Source organism: Sarcophilus harrisii, chromosome 2 (assembly GCF_902635505.1).
Source record: "Sarcophilus harrisii chromosome 2, mSarHar1.11, whole genome shotgun sequence".
NCBI lineage: Eukaryota > Metazoa > Chordata > Mammalia > Dasyuromorphia > Dasyuridae > Sarcophilus > Sarcophilus harrisii.
Genome location: NC_045427.1, coordinates 330,086,818 through 330,109,868, shown reverse-complemented (window position 1 = coordinate 330,109,868; position 23,051 = coordinate 330,086,818). Strand labels below are relative to the sequence as shown.

At 32.2% G+C, this 23,051-nt stretch overlaps 2 protein-coding genes across 4 annotated transcripts in view; one reads left to right on the top strand and one right to left on the bottom strand.

The window, feature by feature from the left end:
- Window positions 1-23,051, top strand: part of TXNDC16 (thioredoxin domain containing 16) — a 123,768-nt gene that overhangs the window by 96,205 nt on the left and 4,512 nt on the right. For all 3 annotated transcript variants that reach the window (XM_031952834.1, XM_031952835.1, XM_031952833.1), the window contains exons 15-20: window positions 7,142-7,310; window positions 7,631-7,767; window positions 9,575-9,659; window positions 11,328-11,466; window positions 12,959-13,119; window positions 13,740-13,930. In XM_031952834.1, the coding sequence (XP_031808694.1) occupies window positions 7,142-7,310; window positions 7,631-7,767; window positions 9,575-9,659; window positions 11,328-11,466; window positions 12,959-13,119; window positions 13,740-13,930 (882 nt within the window). The remainder of the gene's footprint in view (window positions 1-7,141; window positions 7,311-7,630; window positions 7,768-9,574; window positions 9,660-11,327; window positions 11,467-12,958; window positions 13,120-13,739; window positions 13,931-23,051) is intronic.
- PTGDR (prostaglandin D2 receptor) overlaps window positions 4,024-23,051 on the bottom strand; it is a 58,559-nt gene continuing 39,531 nt past the window's right edge. Inside the window, exons 3-4 of the mRNA XM_031952836.1 lie at window positions 4,400-4,512; window positions 4,024-4,248 (exon numbers count right to left, since the gene is read on the bottom strand). The gene's annotated coding sequence lies outside the window, so the exon portion shown is untranslated. The remainder of the gene's footprint in view (window positions 4,249-4,399; window positions 4,513-23,051) is intronic.

Sequence of the window (23,051 nt, the reverse complement as noted above, 5' to 3'; positions counted from 1 at the left end):
AACTTTGTCTGAGATCATGATTACTACTCCTGCTTCTTTTACATAATAAATTCTGTTGCCAATATTTATTTTATGCTCTCATTTTTGTAACAATTTCTGAAAGCAACATATTGTTGAATTCAAATTTTTAGTCTATTGTTTCTATTTTATAAGCGTATTCATCCAATCCACATTCTAACCTATAATCATTTGTGATTTAGTTTCCTCCTTTCTATTTTCTTTGTTATCCTCATCTTATTCATCTCTTCTCACTCCTCTGCTTTGCTTCTACACTTCATCTTATTCCTACTCTTCCTAACTCCTCTGAATTAATTTTATTCACTATCTTGCCCTCCTATTACTTCACCAATCCCTCTTCAAGAATCCCTCTGTCTTCTCTCCTTCCCTCTGTTCTCTTGCCCTCATGTTTCTATCTGAATTCAGAAGATTTTTATAACTTTTCAAATATATATATGTTGTTCCCTATTTACCTCATTCCAATTAATCTACACCCTCTTTCCTACTTCTCCTTATCCTATTTCCTTACCACCTTATTTCTTTATAAATTTAGAAGAATTTTATTCCCCTCTAAATGTATGTTTTTTTCTCTTTAACTCAAATCTGATATGAGTAGATTTCTCTTTAAAAATCCTTCCCGTATCTCCTCCCCTTCCCTAACCCATTACTCTCTTACTTCTCTTTGCATTTAGAAGACTTTTATATCCTTCTATAAGTTTATTTATAGGCACATGTATGTATATGTCTATATGTGTATGTATATACACACACACACACATATCTGTGTATATTCATTGTTCCCTTTTTAACCCATTCCCAATGAGAGTAGAGTTCCAGAATTACCAACTCTCTTTCCCACCTACTTCCACTGTATCAGTTCTTCCTCTTGCACCTCATTTTTGAAATAATTGCTTTTTATCTTTTCCTACATGATTTTGCTTTTCTGGAATCACATCATACTCATATCCATTTTTCTTTCAAACTACTCAATTATTGATGACAATCTTAGCCATACAGTTTACATTTTCATGTATAAAAAATAAATAATTTGTTCTTATTAAGTACCTTGTACTTAGACTTTGATGTTTACCTAATATTTCTTTTGGATCTTGTATGTCATATTTTCTATTAGTTCAGGTCTTTTAGTGACAAAATTCTGAAAGTCTGGTAATTTATTGAATATCCTTTTTTTAAAATTCAGGATTATGCTTAACTTTGCTGTATATTATATTTTAGGTCACAACTGCAGTTCTTTTGCTCTTTGATTCTGATAGTATTCTGAGACCTGTGGTCTTTTAGTGTTGCTGCTGCTAGGTCTTGTGCTATTCCAATTGTGGCTCTGCTGTATTTAAATTATTCTTTTCTGTAATGTTCTGACTAGCTTACTGGAGGGCCTTGGTCTCAGACTACCTTGTTAGTTTAAGCCCAGTAATGGAACAAAATGTGATACTCCTATTACATCTTAAACAGTTCAGAAAAGACAGATAAATGTTCCACTTTCACTCTCATTCCTCAACCCTTGCTTCTATCTGTAAATATTTAATGAATGAGGCCCAGAGTGGTAACTTATGTGGCCTTCAGCCAAACCTGAAAGGAGTCCTTTGCTTGAATTAAATTTGAGGGTATTTTCAGTACTTTTTAAGGAGAAACCAGTCAAATTGAATTGCAAGAAATTATAAAAAGTAAGCCCAATTTCCACAATAGGACACTGTGGTACAACTATCTTGTTGAACTTAATAATGTATATGCAATTGATCCAAACATTTTAGAGAGCAATCTGGAATTATGACCAAAGAGTTATTAAATTAGAACCTATATGTTCTAAAATGTTTATAGCAACTCTCCTTGTTGTGGCAAAAAACTGGAAATTGCAGGGATATCCATCAATTAGGGAATGACTGAATAAATTGTATTATATGATTGTGATATAATATTATTGTGCTGCGAGAAATGACTAGCTCAGTGATTTTAGGAAAAAACATGTAAGATTTAAATGAAATAATGAAGAGCAAAATGAACAGAACTAAGAGAATATTGTATACTGTAACAGCAATATTTTTTAAGAAAACCTTGGAGCAAATAAGTTATTTTGTCTATTATAAATATCCTAAATAACTATAAAGTAAATAGGAAGAGAGATGCTAGCTGCATTTAGAGAAAGAGCTGAAGCATGTATAGAATAATTTTACACACATATATGTGTGAGCATATTATATATAAATAAATGTATGTATATATATAGGTAGGTATACACACACACACACACACACACATATATATATATATATATATATATATATATATATATATATATATATACATATACACACCTCATTTGTGTCTATTGTGGTCATCCCTAAGGCAAGAAGTGAAAAAGGAAGAAAAAAAGTTTACTTGATAATTTTGTGCTATATTTAAAAGGAATAGCAAGCTGTGTATAGCAGATTTGTAGTTTCATGTGCAATCTTTTTTTTATTATACTGTGTTATGGCAATGCTTGTTTTATTCCATAAATTAAATAAATTTATTCATAGAATACATACCACAAATTAAATTAATTAAAATAAGCATCTTATTCCACAAATTCCATAAATTAAAAATAAAATAGAAACTGAAAAAAGTATATACTTTTAAAAACCCTGATCTTTATATCAAATTTTACAATTTTATATTTAATATTCTTTGTCTTATTTTTATAAAGAATATTGAAATATTAATGTTTATTGATGTTAATTGTTTTACTAATTCTGAACTGTCCTCATGTCCCTGTCTGAATACAAAATGATTATAGTGAATGATTTTGGGGATAAATTGCTGTATCATTTTTGCCAGCATTTTAAAAAAAATTTTGAAACAGTATTTGTTATATTAGTTGTTTTATACTCTGTTAATTTGGATATATTATATTTTATAGGTAATGTATTTATTTTGAATTCTCAGTTTTCTTGACTTCTATAACTCTAGTAAGTTTTGAAAATTCTTTTTATTCCAGGTTTGTTGAATTTTCACTTTGTACTTTTATTTTCTTTACTATTCTTTTTAGTCACATAAACTCAAGGATTACCAGTTTTGTTAGTCTTTTTAAAAAATCAACTATTAATACTTTAAAAAAATTCTTTAGCCATTTTAGTTTTCATTTGTCCACTCCTTGAATTTTCAAGATTTCTTCTTTCATACTTATGTTGAGTTTATTTGTTTGGGTTTTAAATTTTTACAGTGCCTATTCAGTTAATCCTCTTATTTTTTTCGTTTTGCTTATAGTGATTATTTTGGTCTCATTCTTTCAATGTTAGGCTGCCTTCACTTCTCCCTTAAGGTTGTTGAGGTTAGGAATTTAAAGTATTGACGTTTTTGTTTGTTTGTGTGTTTTTTGTTTCCTCTCTAGTCCACAGCAGTTGCATGGCCTCTATCATTTGTTTTCAGGATTGACAGTTATGAAAGTTAGATTTTTTTTTTCTTCATGTCTTTCCTTAAGTTTTAGGATTTTATTTAAATATTTTCCTGCCTGATCTCCTTCTTCCCTTACTTTATATTTATTCTATATTATTGAAACTTCCCCCCCTCTCTCTCATTTAAATAGTTCTTAATTATTATTTTTTTAAATTCTCCTTCTAACTTCTTTTATTTATTAGGGAATTTTTGTATTGTATAAGAATTTTTGTGCTTTGTTTTTGTCATTAATACACTTTCTATTCTAAAATTTTGTTCTGATTCATAATCTATGTCCTTATTTATTTCTTTGATCTTTTTAGGTTTTTCATGGCATTAAAGCTTTTGAAATACCAATTTTCTAATCAGTTTTTTGTTGTTGTTGTTGTTTGTCCTTTGCTCTCAAAGAGGTCTTATGACATCATGAGTATAATGTTTTAACTTCTACATGAATTAGATTTGAATGAAATAGAGCTGTGCAAAAGTTAATCAGCCTTACTCTCTCCTTCAGAATGGAGTCCAGTGGCAAGTCAAAGGTCAAAACAACTGGTAATGGTGCCTAACCAATTTCTATTATATGTACTGATCTTACCTCATTCTCTCTTTGTAGTGCTTTATTCTCTCCATTAATGAAGTAAGTAATTTGGATAGAAGGAATGCTTTATGGTAGAAATTACTGTATCCTAAATTGTACCATCCAATTTGACTTTTTGTTCTGCTCTCAACATTCTTCTTTATGTAGCTTGTGTTATCTCCTCTCTAGGTCTGTATCCCTCCACTCAAAGGGTGCCATCTTCCTTTAGGTATTACCATTTCTCTTTCCTACATAAAGATGTGTGTATAAAATCATATCAGTCATTGATTTGGCCTACCTTTCCCCTTCATGCACCAATTTCCCCCAAATTAAGGCTATCTCAGATCCCCATCACAGTCATCTTCCTCCTTCATGAAAATTAACTTCATTGATACTTACTGTTGTGTTGAGACATTTCTTCATAACTCTCTCCAACACTGTTACTCCTTCAGATTTAATCTCTCTTTTCTTTTGCTTTTCTCATTCTTTGGAAGGTTCTGTTTTTAGAGGACCTAGAGTTAAGAAGACTTGAGTTCAAATTTGACTTTGGACACTTAAAAGTTGTTTGATCCTAAATCTCTTTCTGTCTAGTCATCACCTACTCATTACTTATTTTCCTCTTTCTTCCAGTATTACTCTCCCCATTTTTATATTCTAAATTTGCTTATATCTATATCCTCTTGTCTTTTTTTTAAAATCTTTTGGTGTTTCCCTTGTTTGTTTTTTTATGCCATAAGTCAGTCTTTCTCTTTCTTTTAAAAAATAACCTTTAAAATTCGAACATTTATTTTAATGTTTACTCTTTCCTTTGTAGTTGTGCTTATTTATTTTTCTTATGTTTCCATAGTTTAAGGTATTTGCAAATGACATATTGTATTCACATTTCTCTCCCAAGAAGCTGGAGCATAAATACAAATTTTTAATGCTTTTGTTGAAGTAATGTTATAATTATCAGCTTTATAGCCTGCTGTGCCATTTGGAGTTACAGCTTAACTTCCTTTGCTTTTCAGAATATACTCTTCCACTTGTGTATGAAGTTTTCTTGTGGGTACAGAATACTTTTTGTTATTTGACTATTCTTTCTTTTTTATTTGAAATACCCTTGGTTTTCTGCCATCAATTGTCATTTGACATTGGAACTATTGAATTTAAACACTTTGTATCTTAGGATTTGAAGCATAAAATTTTTTTTGGAAGATGATCCATATATTATGATATTCAATTATCTTAATTTGTCATGTTCTTCTGGGTGACTTGTAATTAGTAAACTATTTATAAGCATCCTGTCTTCAAAATCAAAGACTTTGGCATGTATAGAAATAATGTGTTTGTTTAACATGGTTGCTTTTCACTTCTCTTCTGCCAGATTTTTCTCCATTTCATTATTTGTATATTTCAAATCCATTAATCTGTCTTCATTTATTTGGACCAACTCTTTGATGAATTTATTTATTTTTAGTATACTTCAGTTTTTAGAAATTTGCCTTGAGAGCTCTAAATTCTGACCTATATTAATTTGTAATTTCTTCCTATAGATTTTATTTCTCTTTTGATCCATTCTGAAAATTCTTATTGTTTTGTGCTTAGTTGAGATTGCCCAATTTTTTGTGTTTAATTGCTTTACTCTTCTTTGACTTGTAATATTTGTTGAGAACTATGTAATATCTTTGAGAATTTAGTTTCATCCTATCTTTTGGTTTTAGGATTCTCTCTGTTGATTTGTCTGCATCTCTGGAGGTTTTTTTTCCCCCTTGTTTTTGGCATTTGGGAGTTTTGGTTTTTTCTTATATTTCCCCATTACTCATGTTCTGATTCTTTCCTTCTTGCCTAATAGGTATACCACTAGAACTATACTGCAAAGCTGCATTAGCCTCCTCCCATTTCGGTGAATTTTCACTAGCTGTTGTTCCTGACATTAGCCTCTGTGGTAGTGGAACTGGCCACATTTGGGTTTGAATTGCCTTTCCATTAGGCCTAAGGTTTCTATTCATACTGCTCCTTTGCCCTAGTAGGAACTAGGCTTTTTTTTTTTTTTTTTTTTTTTTTTTTTTTTCCATTCTTCTCTGGCTATTCTAAATTAGTATCTTTCAGTTTTTTAGGCTTGGATAAGGATGAAGAACATGTTCTAAATATGACTTCTTCAAACTTGAAGTGGGGGAGGGGAAGGTGACTTAAACTAGAAGGCAGCCTGTATCTTCTCCCTTCCTTTTCAGGTGGTTGAAGAGCATCAGGCTGCAGAGTTAGAGTTTTGCTTACTTGTGATATATATCTCTGTATCTCTGTCTGATACAGAGTTTCTCTTTGGGGAAGAGGGTTTATATTATTCCTTTTTTGAGAATTAGTGAGCATTAACAGAAGTATCTAGTCCATCATATTGCTTTTCATGTGAGTTGGAAATTTTTAAATTTAATTTTATATCACTTATGTGACTGATATTTGACAAAAAAAATTTATTCTTGAGCTTGGGCATTGTGGTGAGTTCTGCAATTACTTAGGCTTGGGAATTCTGAGCTGCAGTGAGCTAAATAAATCGGAGGTCTGTATTTAAACTGACAACCAATATGATGAGCTTTTGGAAGCATAAGCCACCATGATATCTAAAAGGGGGCAAACCAGCCCAGGTCAGAAATGGAGCAAGTCAAAATTTCCATACTGATCAGTATCAGGATAGAACCTGAGAAGTAATACTTTCTGTCCTAGGTGAGATAGGGATATCCCATCTCAAAAAAATAAACTCCAAAACTCAGTTCTTATTTCTGAATGAAAATTTAGTCATGAGGTACAGGTTCTTGAATCCTACACTTTATATTAATTTGAAGAACTCTTAATGGATATATTAATCAATAATTTTTAAGTGAATACAATTCAGAGCTTTGCTAATCTTGAGAATTTAAAGAATAATTAATCAAGGACCAAGTTAATTATTTCTCCTTTCTATTCATTTAACCTAAAATTAGCATATTTCATTATATCATTTATTTCTTTGATGTTAAACATGCTTTTAAATCGGCATTCAAATCATATCCCAGATAATATTCCTGTATTTCATAGAGTAAGTACAGTATTTTCTTGCCAAAATAATTCTGAATGGCTTTTTTTTAGTTTGATATGTAGAAAAAAAATTTTTTTTCTTTCATCTAGGAGTATCCAATATGTTATTTACTAGTATCAACTGTGGAGATTGGTCTAATGTTTGTACAAAACAAAATATCACTGAATATCCTATTGTAAAGATATTTAAGGAGGGAGAGAAGCCAGTAATTTATACTGGTATTCTAGGAGCTGAATATCTCCTGAAATTCATAAGATTGTAAGTATATATATTTCACTATTAAAATGGCATATAGGCAGATATAACTTCTAATTATGAGTCAGTTGATTATGAATTTTTAAATTTGCAACTTTGAGAATAGAGAAAATCAGCAAGGTAAAATAATTGAACAGAGGGGAGATTAAATAGAAAACTTTTTCATGTTTCAAAACTTTGTGGTCATTGATATATTATTAAAAACTGCTTATGTTTCAAAATAGTAATATTTAATGTGTCTGTATAAAGTATAATTTATTTATTTTTATATGCTGAAATATTGATTTAAAATAATTTAGAATATTGTTATATGTGTCATACAGAAACCGAATTTCATGTCCAGTGAAGATAGTGACTATTGAAGAAGCAGAAAAATATTTAAATGGGGAATTATATAAAGAATTAACATCCTATTCTAGTGTGTCAGTTCTGGCAATATTTAGCTCAAACATGACAGAAGGTAAATTTAAATACTTGCCAATTAAATGCATTTTTGAAGTCATTTTTTACTATTTGTTATTTATTAATGAGATAATATTTGTAAAGTTCTTTGTGAAACTGAACATGCTGTAGAAATGATGGCTATTATCATTTTTTAAATATCTTCTAAAATTGAAGCACTTCTCCATGAAACTTTTAAAAATACATCTGTAAAATACTGTCAGTTTTTCATTCTGTTTTTAATATTTAATAATCATTAATTTTTCTCTCTTTAATCTAAGTTTATAACAATATTTTTGTACTAAGAAAATACAACATAAAATGACAACTTCTGCTAAGATTTTGTTGTTGTTTTGCTGAGGCAATTGGGGTTATGACTTGCTCAGGGTCACACAGCTAGGAAATGTTAAGTGTCTGAGGTCAAATTTGAACTCAGGTCCTCCAGACTTCAGGGTTGGTGCTCTATCCACTGCACCAACTAGCTGCCCCTCTGCTAAGGTATCTTTTTGATGCCTTTTAAGTATACCCCTCAGAAATTATACCGAAAAGAAATCAAAAAATTTATATGAATAACTTCAACCTTTACTGGAGGATTTTATCAGCTAACTTTGTTTAAAAGCTTACTTATCAAGAAACCTTAAAAAAAGAGGGATACTGGAACAAGCCCCCTCCTCTTCCTACTTAATTTTACCTATTTACTGATAAAATCAATTGTTAGTTCAGAAACTTAAAGTTGTATAAGTTGGTAGTATTCATTTCAGCAAGTTGTTCTTAGGACTTGGTTTAAGTAATTATAAGAGAATAAGAAAGAACCATATGACAGAATACCATTTTGAAATTTAGATCTCATTCTTAAAACCAAAAAAGAAGGAGTTTGTGGTAACTTATGATGTGGGGAGAAGGCTCTTTCCAAAGAAATCTTTCTTCCATTACCAGCTGATAACCTGATATTTTACAGTTTCATTCCATTAGATTAATTCTTTATTAAATACAGATGACACTATGGAAGGGCAATATTTTAAACTATAAATCATTTATATGTTCATGTGAAAAAAGTTCAGATTATTAGGTGGGAGCAAAAGAGGCATCAAATGGGCAAATTGGCACATCTCGATCTCAAGAATTCTGAGCTGTAGTGATCTATGCTGATCAGATATGAAGGTGGGGTGTTTAAAAAAGCAAATGTTACACATATTGTAAAAGGAAAAAGCAGCTAAAGTTAATAACCATTTAACATAAGAGTAGAAACACAAGTAATGATTACAATAACTATCTTAAGACACTTTAACATACAAGATTATTTTATAAAGATACTTTTTGCAGTCTCTAAAGTAAACCTTTCTTCACATCAAGTACAAAATAAATATTAATTTCTTTTTTATTCTTTTGGATCTGGCCAGCTAACACAATCAGCACAATCTAAAAAGAGGGTTGGAAATGAATATAATATCTGAAGCTCAGGTTCAAACTCATAAAGAAAGATCCATAAAGATGTGACTGTGGGGTCCCAGGTCAGCATTATGACAGGTAGGAAGGGGAGTGTCAAATGGTAGGAAGAAATAGGTAGAAGAGAGTAAAAGAATATACATGTTAGGATTATTTTTTTTTGGTAACTAAACCTCTAGGTATGTTAATATAGTATTTAAAATGTACTGCTAAAAGTAAAATATTAACATTTAAATATCTCTAAATTTGTTTCTTCTGTTTATCTTATATTCTTGTTTGTAAGAGAAATACAGTTTTTTAAATAAATTAATTCAGATTTATAAGCTTACATAATTTTAAAGAAACATTTTAAAATTTGGCATATTTTTATATACTTATAGAAAAGGAAAATTTCATTGAAGCAGGAAACAGTCTAAAAGGTTTTGTCATCACAGGATTCTATTCTGAAGATGATGCTTTGATCCTGTAAGTTTTTTACTTTCTTTAGTTTTAATAAATACTTGAAAATAATCCAGAAATTTTTCATAATCTCCTTGGGAACATAATTGTTCAGTAAACAGTTGAATACAAATAGCAGTACTAACATGCTATTTATCCCAAAATTTAGATTTCTCTCCAAGAAAATTGTATGATAGTGGTATACTAATAAACTGGTTAAGTAAGACACTTTACCTATTCTCTTAATTCAGTCTAAGGCCATCACTAGAATGATCCTAATTGCTACTTCATCCTCTTTCTGATTTTTCTGACCTTGTACTTTTTGTTCTCCTGTCATTTTCAAAGGGGCAGTGGATGGGATTGGGTAGGTTTGAAAGCTGTTCTGGCCAAATAGAGTTTTTCTTTATGTGATCAGTGAAATTAATGAGCTTATTATTCTCTAAAATCTGTATTATTTCTGGAGGTATCAATGACATCTGTGAATATAAAACATTTTTCTTTAATACATGATACTTGTAATCAGTATTTTTGAAGCTTTTAATCTTATAATTTATAATGCCTAGGGTTGTATAGAAGTTTTACTTGCTGCAGAATGAAGGATTTAGCACCAAGTGGGACAGGTTTAGTAAGCATGCAAATGCTTACTTGAGTGGGTTTGCCCCTTCTTGGGCAACCTGATGGTTCTAATACTTACTTGTAGGGACTCACAGTATTCATGCCAGACTTCATACGCACACATCACAGTCCCCCAGAACGCCAGGATTTACAGACACATGCTACAATTGCTGACTGTTTAATTAAAGACATTTCTAGCCTATTTCGTTTTAAATAGTTCATTTTAGGATATCTCATACAGTCTAAGACCTTTTTATACAGAAGGATATTTTTCATGACTAATACTAAACTTTCTGTGATGACCCTTTCTTCCTTTTTTTCTGACCACTCTTTCTGTAATTAATATTGTATGCAAACAATGATCATGCGTCACCCATGGCACTGATGAAAGTATTAGGTCTTGGACCCAAGATTTAGGTCTGGGACCCATAGAAGTCCTCCTGTTTTGACAAATCTCTTAAAAATGTCTTTTTGATCCTATAGGCTATTATGTACTCATTTAGATGTGATCTTGGCTTAAGATTTTAAATATACTTTTGGTCCCTGAGCAGATTTTAGGGGTGATATCTCAGTTGCTCATTTTATAGTTTTATAATATCTGTGTTTTTTATATGAATTAGTAATTTGCATATGACTCAGGAAAATTCATATAGAACCTCATTATTGTCTCATTTAGATCACTGCAGTTTTTCTTTTAATTAAGAATTTTGAATGGAAGGTAGTAATCAAAAGTGGGTGAAGATCTCTCTCAGCCTAAAGAGTCTTTAGGTCAGGAAAGCGTGACAATTATTAGTTGCTTTGCCAATATGCTGATAGTAAGTACATAGTATAGAAGAAAATTTGGAAAATTAAGCTGAAATTATATTTGTTACTTCTGAATCTACCAAGTCATTCCAGTCTCCCAGAATCAAGTAATTAGAAGTTTGTTAGTCTAGCATTGTATTCCTTTTTCCTACTGATTAAAGCTTTCCATTTGCTTCTTCCCCTCATGGTCTCCCAATTTGCTTGGACAACTGATTTGGATTTTACATACTTAAAATGTCTTGTTTATTAAAATAATCTTACTATGTCTGTCCATAGGTCAAAGAAATATGCTGTGACTCTTCCAGCACTATTGCTTGCCAAACACAAAGAAAAGAAGATAGATAGCATTCTGCTCTCTAATTCTGATGCTAAGAATATAGTTCAAATAATAAAAAGTACAATGTTGGGAATATTTGTGAGTATATTTTTATATTATCTGTGATATTCAAAATCAAGAAAACTAAACCTAAAAAAAGATTTCTCTCTGTATCTATATACTCTTTTAGCTTTCACTATCCTTGACCAGTGGATTGAAGCCTCGCTGCTTTGTTATTATTAAACTTACATAAATACAACTTTTAAATCTACTATAAAAATTTAATATGCATATGGATAATTTGTAAGGCTAATGTGATTGTTAGTTAATAGAAGTGAGTGGGATAAGATTTTGTGGTAGAATAACATGCTTCCTTTACAAAACAGCTATGACTACATTATTGTTACTACATATATTACAACATTATTAGAAAAAAAATAGATAAAGGCAACAACTACAAAAAAAAAAACCTTCAACATAAGACAGTATATAGGAAGAGGAATATATTAAAGCATGCAAACAAGGGTCGGGGAAGAGATATGGAAGATAGAGGAAAAAGATAATGATTCACCTGAACTGAAACAAACTTAAAGAAACAGGGAGTTTTATTATATTTCTTAAAGGAAAGGCTGTGTAAGAAGAGTGCAAACAGAAAATTATGCTCAAATATATGAGAAGTATCTTTACTACAAGTTTGTGTGTGACCTTTGAATGAAATTACAGGTCTGCTTTAAAAAAGTTAATTGGATTAAGAAATACATTATTTCCATAGCCTTTACCAGTATCACATATTTTGTTTTCTATAAATTTCTCCCCTCCTCCCCCAAATCTCCTTTAATTAGTAGTGAAAATATATGGTTTAGCACTGTGTTATATATTGACATATTTTTCTGTTATTATTTCCAGTGCAAGGATAGTAGAGTAGATCAGCTTTTATCATATCTTCATTTATTTATAGTAACCCTAAAAGTCCTTTGTAAGATATTATCAAGCACTAAGTGATATTTTTTATTTAAAATCTGAAAATTTTGACATCAAAATTTAATTTTTCCCTTGAGAAATATCAGGTAAGTTAATAGTTTGAATATTAAAATAAGTTTTATCATTTTAATGTGTTTGTTTGTTATGTGTCTTTTGGTATTTTAGATCCTAGATCTTCCAGATGAACCTTATTACAATGTAATAAATTTGAAAGAGATTACTAGAAGTTTCATATTCTTGTTAAATAAGTAAGGCTTTTTATCAGTGAATTTATTTTAAAATGTTAATACTTGAATTACCAATATTTTTAATATTAATTTCAATATGTTGAAGTGCTTGTTCAAATAGTGTGAATAGATGTTAATGACATCTTTAAAAACAAAACTTGAGTTTTATAATCAGGAAAGTTTTCAATTAAATGAAACCTACATTTAAAATATTTGCTTGACAAAATGTAAAATTGTAAGAGTAGAATGTGTTGTATTCTTCAGTTTTACTGAAGGTAATATCCTCTTTTTCTTCCTCTTTTTTTTCCTTTCTTCTGTCTTCCTACCTCCTCTCCCCTCATTCCCTCTTTAATTTTTCTTCTATTTGTTTTTTCATTTAACAGCCAGAAATAACAGTGGAAAATCTTCCCCTGTATTTAAAACTAAAGAAACCATTACTTATTTTGTTCAAAGATGGCAATTTAAATCACAAGGATGAAAAAGAGATGTTAACCTTACTAAAGCAAAAACACCTGGAAACACTCATCCCTTGCTGGTTAAATCTGTAAGGATAATATGACATATTTTTTATTTTTACTATAGCTAAAACCATCTTGGAAAAAAATGTCATAATTGAGTTTTTACTATATGAAAAAAATATACCAGAGCTTTCCTCTCCAGTATTCATTCTCTGAAAATAGGTCATAGCTGAAATAATGTTTTAGTAAAGTATTTTTGGTATTCAGATGAACCATTCCAGGATGAAATATGCTCTGGTGTTTTCTAATATATTTATTAGTTAAAACTTTTTTGAACCAAACAAGTATTGCTTCTGATTCGTGACCAACTTCTCAACAGAAATTATTGACCATGGAAACAACTGAATAATTTTGGACTTGATTTTTAAAGATATTTTTTAAATTTTATTACCTCTTAAAATTAAGAATAATATTAATGATACATTAATATTAAGAAATCTGTCTCCAACAACATTAGGCACAGCATATATTTCTTCTTAGAAGTCACAAAAGATCATATTCTTCAGAAAATTTTACATTAGGTCTTTGTTAGAAATAATAATTATTAATATGACACAGATTTGAAATTTAATTTCAATCAAAATATAACCGTGGGTATTTTGTTTTAGAAATAAAATATTAACTTGTTGATTTGTTCATTTTATAGTAAAACTACTCCGGTGGGGAAAGGAATACTGAAAGCTTATTTCAAGCATCTGCCTCCACTACCAGTTCTTGTTTTAGTGGATCTCCATTCACAGGGCCAAGTAGCTTCATTTCCATTGGATCAAACTATAAATGAAAAAAACATTTTGTTGTGGCTTCAGAGATTAGAAGGAGGATTAGAAAGTCCACTTAGTAAGTATTCAAATGTATATGTTACATAGAGCAATTAATTTTGTTGCATGGGGTTTAAACCTATGTTTGGTTTTTAAAGCCCTTTACATTCTAACTCCAAACTGTATTTCCAGTCTCATTAAACATTGTATTCTTCCTGAACTCTACAATCCAACCAGAGTGGCATTCCCTGTGTTCCTCATGCTTGACATTCATCTCCCATCTCTGTGCTATTCGCTATACCTAGCATATACTCCTGGTTTACCTCTGCCTTCTTTGAGGTATAATCATAATCTTCAGGACTTAGCTCAAAGGCCATGTTTTATGAGAAAACTTTCTTGATAATCTCTTACAGCTAATGTTCTGTCTTTCTATTTACCTTGTATTTATTCTATATTTATACTCTGTGTGTGTGTGTATATATATATATATATATATATTTATGTACATAAATATATATTTGTTCTGTATGTACATTAGAATATAAGTTCCATGACAACAGGAACTGTCATTTTTTGTCATTGTATCCCCAGGGCTTGGCATATACTAGGCACTTAAAGTTTGTTCATTGATTGATTAGTTCTGAGGTATAGGTAACTTGCCATGCCAAAACACTTGTATTAGGATAACAGACTTATTAAATGAATCATGATTTATAAGTGATTTATTCTATGTATAGAATATTCTAATGATTTATTCTATGTGTAGATAGAACTTGCTAACAACTCAGACACACAATGGCTGTGTGAACATTACTTATTCTATCTCTTCCCATGCAACTCCCTGGCACTGTAGTCTGCAGAACAGGTGATGGTCTGCATTTCTCATCTAATATTCCCCTTTACCAGTGTACCACCCTAAAAGCATATGTATACTAAACACCAAAGATCATTTTTCATACAGTTTGGTAATATTACACTAGAGCTGCATTTGTAATCTGTTAATAAAAGAGCTGTCATATTTTCTGATATAATATAACATAATATGACATAATGGGCAGCTAAGTGGAAGTAGATAGAGCACTAGACCTGGAATCAGTAGGATCTAAGTTTAAATCTAGCCTCAGACATTTACTGGCTTTGTGATCCTGACAAAGTCATTTAACCCTGTTTGCCTCATTTCCTCATCTGTAAAATAAGCTAGAGAAAGAAATGGCAAATCATTCCAGTATCTTTGCCAAGAAAACCTCAAATGGAATCATAAAGACTCAGACACAATTGAAATGACTGACAGTAACAACAACAACAATAAGGTAACATAATAATATAACATTTGATATAATGTAGTTTAGAGCAACATAGTATGATCCTATCTGATGTAATACAATACAATATAATATAATTCATATGATATGGAAATTGGCAGTCTTGGAGAGCTATAAGTTTGCATGTGAAACTATAGGCAGCCTAAGAGCTCAAGTCTTAACATAACTAATCTCTTTGCACAAGATAATTTGTGAGATTTTATTTAAATTTGGAATGCTCTGATGTCAAAATCAGACAATTCAGGCAAAAGTACAGTGTTTTTCTCTGGTAAATTTTTAATTCTTTCTTTATATAGAACCCTACTTCAATAAGAGTATTGTTTAATTTTTTCCTTAGATTTTATGACAGATAAATTTAAAGCAGAAACATTAAGTAACTAATAATAAATTTTGAGACTGTATTAAGATTAGGATTTCCAACATTCCATGTCTTTGTACTGCCAAGTCAGTCATGATCTTTACAAAGTCTGTTTTTTAAAAATCTTCTTCTGCATTTCAGTTTTTTTAAAAAACAAAACTCAAACTAGGTATTTGTACAATAGTTAGATTATCTTACTAAAAAGTTTGCCAGTAGTAATTTTTATGTGAACAAAAGATGATTTGTGAGCATCTTAAAAAAGGTAAATGGTGATCATTAAAAATCAATAAGGCTTCATCAAGATTATGCCAAACTAAGCTAATTTCCTTTTTTGACAAGGTTACTAAATTGGTAGGTCAATAGAAGATTATAGATCTAGCATCATTATTAATTTGGAATTCATGAAAGCCTTTGATAAAATCTTTCATGCTAACCTTATGACAGAATGGACAGAAGTAATCTAAATAGCAGAATAATAAGGACATTTGAAACTACTTAGATAAGTAGATGTAATCATTAACATTCTGTGTCTATTTAGAAGACATCATAGAACTGAATTTTAAAAAATCAAATAATTACAAGATGAGAAGACATGATTCGACATCTTGTCTGAAAAAGATCTGGGGAGTTTGTGAACTGTCAGCTCAATATGTGTGATAGTGAAAAAAGCTATTACAATCTTAAATCTCTTTAAGAGAGTAACAGTATCCAGTACTGAGCAGATAAATCCCATTGTATTCTGCTTTTGATCAGACCATACATATGAAATGTTTTGTTTAGTTTTAGGAAAGACAGTGATGTGTGGAAGAAAACTCAGAGGAAAACAACTAAGATGATTAAGGACCTCAAGATAAATAGTGCTATAGGCAGACAGGATGAAGAATTAAAGATGTTTAATAAATAAAATAGAAATCTGAGTATAGGAATTTGTATTTCTCTTTATTATTTTTTTGTGATTATTTCATTTGTTAAATTTGATTCATTTCTCTCACTGGAGAGTTAGACAACAGATAATATGAAAAAGATCTGGAACTTTTAATGATCTTCAAATTCAATATGAATTAACAGTGTATCATTATAGCCAAAAAAATATAATTAACATTTTTCTTTAGACTGGAGCAAGGGGATCTCAAAGAAAATATGACAAAAACTGTTCACAAAAATTTATGGGATGGATGCAGCTAAAGCAGTTCTAAAAAATGAAAATTTATATTATAAAAGTGATGTTTGATGGACTTCAGTATGAATGTTGAAGTCCCTTATCATGAAGGCAAAAGTCAGGGAGGAGACAAAGATTGGGGCAAACATTGAAATCATTACGGAAGAAGTTAATTTCCTGGTTAATAAAAAGATGACTGCCACAAGTATGACCAATAGGTCAATAAATATCCATTAAGTACCTTCTATGTGCCATTCATTTTGCTATGTACTAGAAATACAAGGAAAAGCTAAAAGAGAATCTCTGCCCTCATAGAGCTTATAGGAGAGACAAGAAGCAAACAAATACTTGCAAAAAAGTTATGTGATTGTTATAAGAATAAATAGGAAATAATTAACAAAGGTATCAAATCTACATAAAAATCAGATCAACAAGGTATTGAATAAATAAAGTAAAATATTAATTGAAGGTCAAAGAATCTGGAAAAATCTTCTGTCTTATTCAAACAGGGAAGTTCAATGAGGGGAGTTACAAACAGAGGTTATATATACTCAGGAGGAATAGCTAAGTAGATAGATGGAATAGTAGGTGAGTCACAATCTATTATTTTGGAGTGATAGTACATTTCTAGAAAAATCATAGGTTTAGGTTTCTTCTAGCCAGTTAACTGGCTAGGGACATGGTCAATGTCCTGCCTCTTTTGTAGGGGTCAGCAGAATATTTGAACTGTATGTAGGAAAAGGGAGGAGTTATAGAAATGTCCTTGAAGCTATCTCTTTCTGGGAAGGGGGCAGTTAGAAACTGCTGATTATAACAGAGATTCCCAGGTATTTACCTTGAGAATAGGCAGTGATTAGAAATTGATAATCAGAACAGAGTAGGGGCCCCAGAATTTTCCAGAGATTGCAGGGAGAAGGTACTAGAAATAAGAAGGATTGAAAAAAGCTTTCTTTAAAAGGTGGGATTTTACTTGGGACTTGAAGAAAGCAAGAAGGCAGAGATAAGTAGAAAGAGAGCATTCCAGACATGGAGACAGCCAAAAGAAAATGCCTGGAATATCTTGTTTGTGGAGCAGCAAGATATAGTATACAATGTAAAGAAGACTAGTTGGGGTTAAATTAGTAAAGACTTTAATTGCCAAATAGAATTTGATAATAAACATGGATAGAGTGAATGTCAGAGGAGGAGAAGCTACTAACTGATGGTAGAGAGAGAATCCAGAAATGGTAACGGGAAGCAAAAAGTATTTTAACTTCCCCACCTCAGTCAGTGAGTTGGATATATGAGTTAAAGTGCAAGTAGGGCTGGAAAGAATGGCCAAGGGTATTGTGTCATAAGAAGAAGCTGTGTCTCACTGAGAGTAAGAAATTGGAAGAAGTAAGAAAGGGAAAAGTTTTAAGATGAAAGGAAGTTTGTTTCCTTTGAAACAGGCATTCCACAGAGCATCATGGATCTTAAGTGGGAGGGGGATCAGCTTGACAGAAGTGGAAACAAGGGAGCAACAGTGAGGACTGATAATGAGTTTCTGCAATGACAGCTCCAGAGTCAGAATCACTGAAATGAATAAGATATAATAGGACAAACTTATGCTAATCATTGAGGAATGAGATCAGGCCAGTTATCTTCATTTCAAGAGAGCCAGGCAACCAATTTCCTTATTCGTAAACTAGGGCATTTCCCATGCATCTTCTACATTCTTCTTCCTTCCCAGTCTAAAATCACTTGCCAGATTTTACATGATGAGCCAGCAAAGGAGAATGAGAACAGGTCAGACAAGTGGATAGAGATCTAGGAAAGAACATTCCTGCTCAGAAAAGAAGGAGAATTCAAGAGTAAAAAGTGATCAATATCATAGAAACAAGATAGCAAAAGTGAAGACTGAGAAAGACCATAAGATTTGACAATTAAAGGATCATTGGTAATTTAAAACATCCCTTTTAATCTAGAAATAAAGGAGGAAGCCAGATCAGAAAATGCTGAGGAGTAGCAAAAAGAGGCACCAAGTTTAATGAACACTTTGTTCTTGCAATCTTGTTGAAAAGGGAAGAGATGTAGAATAATTTCTTCAAAGGATAAGATCTATTGAAAATTTATTAGATATATGAGGAGGGTTTGCCATGTTTCAAGGAAATAACCAAGAGAAGCTAAGCCCTAAAGAGAAAAAGGGGACAAAATCAAAGATAACTATAGTGGGGTTGGTCTTGACAGAGAAAAATACCATTCCATTATTAGAGATCGTTATCTTTCTTGAATCACTCCTCAATTTGGATCCACAAAATGATATGTTTTGTTGCAATCAAGATAGGAAGTTTTAACTGTTTTAATTAATTAAATATTATGCAGCAGTTTTTTTTTAAGTCTGAAATTGCTGAATTTATCTTCCAATCAAAGTAGACTTCCCCAAAAATGTATCCTTGCTGTCAAGATCTGTGTGCTAGTAAATGACATGCATTCTTCATTGTACCAGCTTGTTATTCAATAATCCTCAGAGAATATATCTGTCACAGCTGCGAAATGTGCTGCTTTTGCCTTCCTTGCTCTTTTCTTTGGCCCACACCTATGAATCAATTGCTGTGAGAAACTCTTGCATATTTTTTCCATTGATGTTACCTGTAACTTAGAGTCTTTATTTTTTTAATTAAAGATTTTTATTTTCAAAACACATGCATGAATAATTTTCAACATTCATCCTTGCAAAACCTTGTGTTCCAAAATTTTTCCCTCCCTTTTCCCTACCTCCTCCCCTAGAGAGCAAGTAATTTAATATGTTAAACATGTGCTGTTTTTCCATATATATTTTCACAATTATGCTGTACAAGAAAAATCAGATAAAAAAGGAAAAAAAATGAAAAAGAAAATGCAAGCAAACAAAAACAAAAAGAATGAAAATACTGTGTTGTGATCCATACCCAGCTCCCACAGTCCTCTCTCTGGGTATAGATGGCTCTCTTCATCACATGACCATTGGAACTGGCCTGAATCATCTCATTGTTGAAAAGAGCCACATCCATCAGAACTGATCATCACATAATCTTGCTGTTGCTGTGTACAATGATCTGGTTCTGCTCACATCACTTAGCATCAGTTCATGTAAGTCTCTTCCGGCCTCTCTGAAATCATCCTGCTGATCTTTTCTTACAGAACAATAATATTCCATAACATTTATATACTATAACTTATTCAGTCATTCTTCAACTGATGGGCATTCATTTAGTTTCTTGCCACTACAAAAAGAACTGCCACAAACATTTTTTGTACACGTGGGTCCTTACCCCTCCTTTATGATCTCTTTGGGAGACAGACCTGTTATGATTCTTACAAGGTACTAAGTCACTGGAATTGATAGAGACAATAATTATCTGATTTAGCATGGTACTTAACAGTTTTCTAGTTCACTAATGTACTTAGTACTTATTAGAGTTCCACAAGATTAACACTTTTAAGAGAGCATATATAAGGAGGAGCCCACTAAAGGACAAGCCCACTAAGACACAAGCTCACTCTTGGAGGCGGAGACAGATTCATTCCATTTTCCACCTTTGTGCTGGCTGGAGGCTGAAGCTGGCAGAGGCAAAGGATTAGCAGCAGGAGCTCTTGGAACCAAGGAGAGAGATAAGCCTCAAAGAAAGCTAACTGGGCCCAAGGAAGGAGACAGTACTTGAAAGAGAAAATAAAGGATTTGGACTTTAACTCCTGGCTGCATTTGGGGTGATTATTACTCTAAACTGAAACTAAGGTTTGCTTCCAAAAGCTCCCCAAGAAACCTGCTCCCAGAGAACAATACATTTTAGAGAAGAACATTACATTTTGGCACCCGAACGTGGGTCATACACAATCCTGATTTCAGTGGAAAAGTCTCCTCAACCCAGAAATTAGGGTGAGTACAACAAGGAAACTTTGTTAAAGAGCTAAAGTAGAATTTCAACTAAAATGGGACAGATGTTTAGAAAACAGCCTTCTTTTCCTCTTCAAGAAAAATGTGTCGAAAGCTTGGTCAGACTGATTAAAAAATCAAGGTTTAATTATAATTGGAGAGCAGATCATTGATCTTTTAAAAACTGTACAGTACACATCTCCTTGGTTCTCTAAGGAAAAAGAATTAAATCCAGAAGAATGGAAATTAGTAGGAGAATAACTAGGTGAATACTACAATTCCAATCCAAACTCAATTTCCAAAAATACGCTTTATGCATACAACTTAATACAACTGGCTTTAAGAAATTATATAAGTGTTAGAATAAGGAAAAAGAAGAAAGAGTGGGGGGGTGCCAACTAAACTAGGTGAAAAAGATGAAGAATCAGATAAGAATGGAGTTAAGTACAATTCTGAGTGTGGCACTTCACAATAGGAACATTTCCCATCCCCTGACCTACTTCCCTCAATTAACCCTTCATGGGTGGAAGGAGGGAAAGAGGCAGTGACACAATCACAGCCTAAGACAAGATTACAAAAGATACTGATTAAAGCAAAAAATGAAGGACAGGATTTATCTGATTTAATACATGCATACCCTATGATTGAAGAGCTTTACTCTTCAGGTCAAAAAAGGAGAAAATACACTCCTTTTGATTTGGAAAAAAATTAAGGATTTTGGAAAAAGATTGCACTCTTTATGGGGCTATATCATCTTATCTTAAGATGTTACTAGATAATGTTTAGAATCTGGACAAAACTTGTTGTGGCTTTTGGAATATCATGAATTATGGAGGATTCAAGCCCAATGAACTAGGCAAACAGTAGTTAATATACAAATCACTTTTGACCATCTAGTACGAGAAGGTCAATATGCAGAAAATTCAGCACAGATTAATTACCCCATAACAGTTTAAGAACAGATTGCTGCTGCTGCAACAAAAGCTTGGGATTCTCTCCCAGAGAAAGATGGAGATAAAACCTTCACAAAAATAGAACAAGGTCCCAATGAACCGTTTGTGGATTTTGTGGGACATTTGCAAACAGCTCTCACAAGAACCATTGGAAAAAATGCAGCTATAGAAATAATGACCAGACATCTGGCTAAGAAAAATGCTAATGAGATTTACAAAAGAATTATATGGGGACTACACAAAGATCCTCCTTTAGAGATCATAAGATGCTGTGCCACAGTGGTCACAAGTGCTTATTATACCCAGACTATGATGAACATGGGAAGACAGGGTCCCTCTTGGCAAGGGACTTAAAGAGAAAATCGTCCATGTTTTCAGTGTGGAAAAATAGGACATCTTAGAGCTCAGTGTAGATATAGAGATAGAGTGAGAGGACAGGGTGAGAGAACAAAACCCAAAACCCTATGTCCAAAATGCTACAAGGGCTTCCAGGGGGCCTCAGAATGTAGATTGACCCAGGGAAATGAGAGACAGGGCCCAGCCCCAAGATATCATACAAAAGACAGGTGGAGCATGATGGCAGTTGAGTTTACACCCAGAGAAGTTCAAGACTCTGATGTGATCAATCAGCCAAAAAGCAACCACATGGCAGGAAGGGATTACCTGATCTATCAGCCAAAAAGTAATCAGATAGCAGAAAGGGATTACAATTGGGGAGAATACAGGCTTTTTAAACCAACAGGGCAGTGTCCAGTGCAAACAGCTCCAATGTAATTGCCAGATGATGAGGAGAGATTTAGAAAGTGGTAAATAGAAGGGGCTAGATAGGTTAACTGCCCGGGAGAGAGGGTTTCCTCTCTCCTGTATTCCTATAGATGGGGAAGGAAATAGATAGGTGGCTATGAACACCTGGAGAGAGACAGAAAAGGAGAAAAACCTCAAAATAAAGGAGAAGATCTAAGAAACATCTGACATTGAAAGAGCATGGCTGATAATGAGACTGTTGCAGGACTTGAAAACCAGCAGGAATCATTGGATTCCCTAATACAAGATGAGACTATTGCAGGACTTCAAAGCTTGCAGGAATTATTGGATTCCTGGCACATGAACTAATGGACAATAGATTCCTTTTGGACTATTTCTAGGACTTATAGACATGTATAATTCTTTGTGTTGATTCATGTTATTTGTTATATCACTACTAGTCTGTGTTATGTTACTATGTGCTTATGTAATTTATATAATTATGTGTAATACTTCCCATATTGATGGATTTATGTATACCTGTTTTAAGAGTGAGCCCCTTCAGAAACCTGCTAATCTGATTTGACTTCCCATTTCCTTTGGTGTTTTCATCTCGCTTCCTGAGATGTCAGGGAGAGCGTGATCACCTCTTTTTATGGTGTTTTCACTCCTTTTTTGAGCAGTCAGGGAAGGTGTGATCACCTTCTTTTTTGGGGTTCTCACCTCCTTGAGAAGTCAAGGAGGTCATGATCTATGTTCTAAATCAAAAGAAAGTGGGAGATGTTATGAT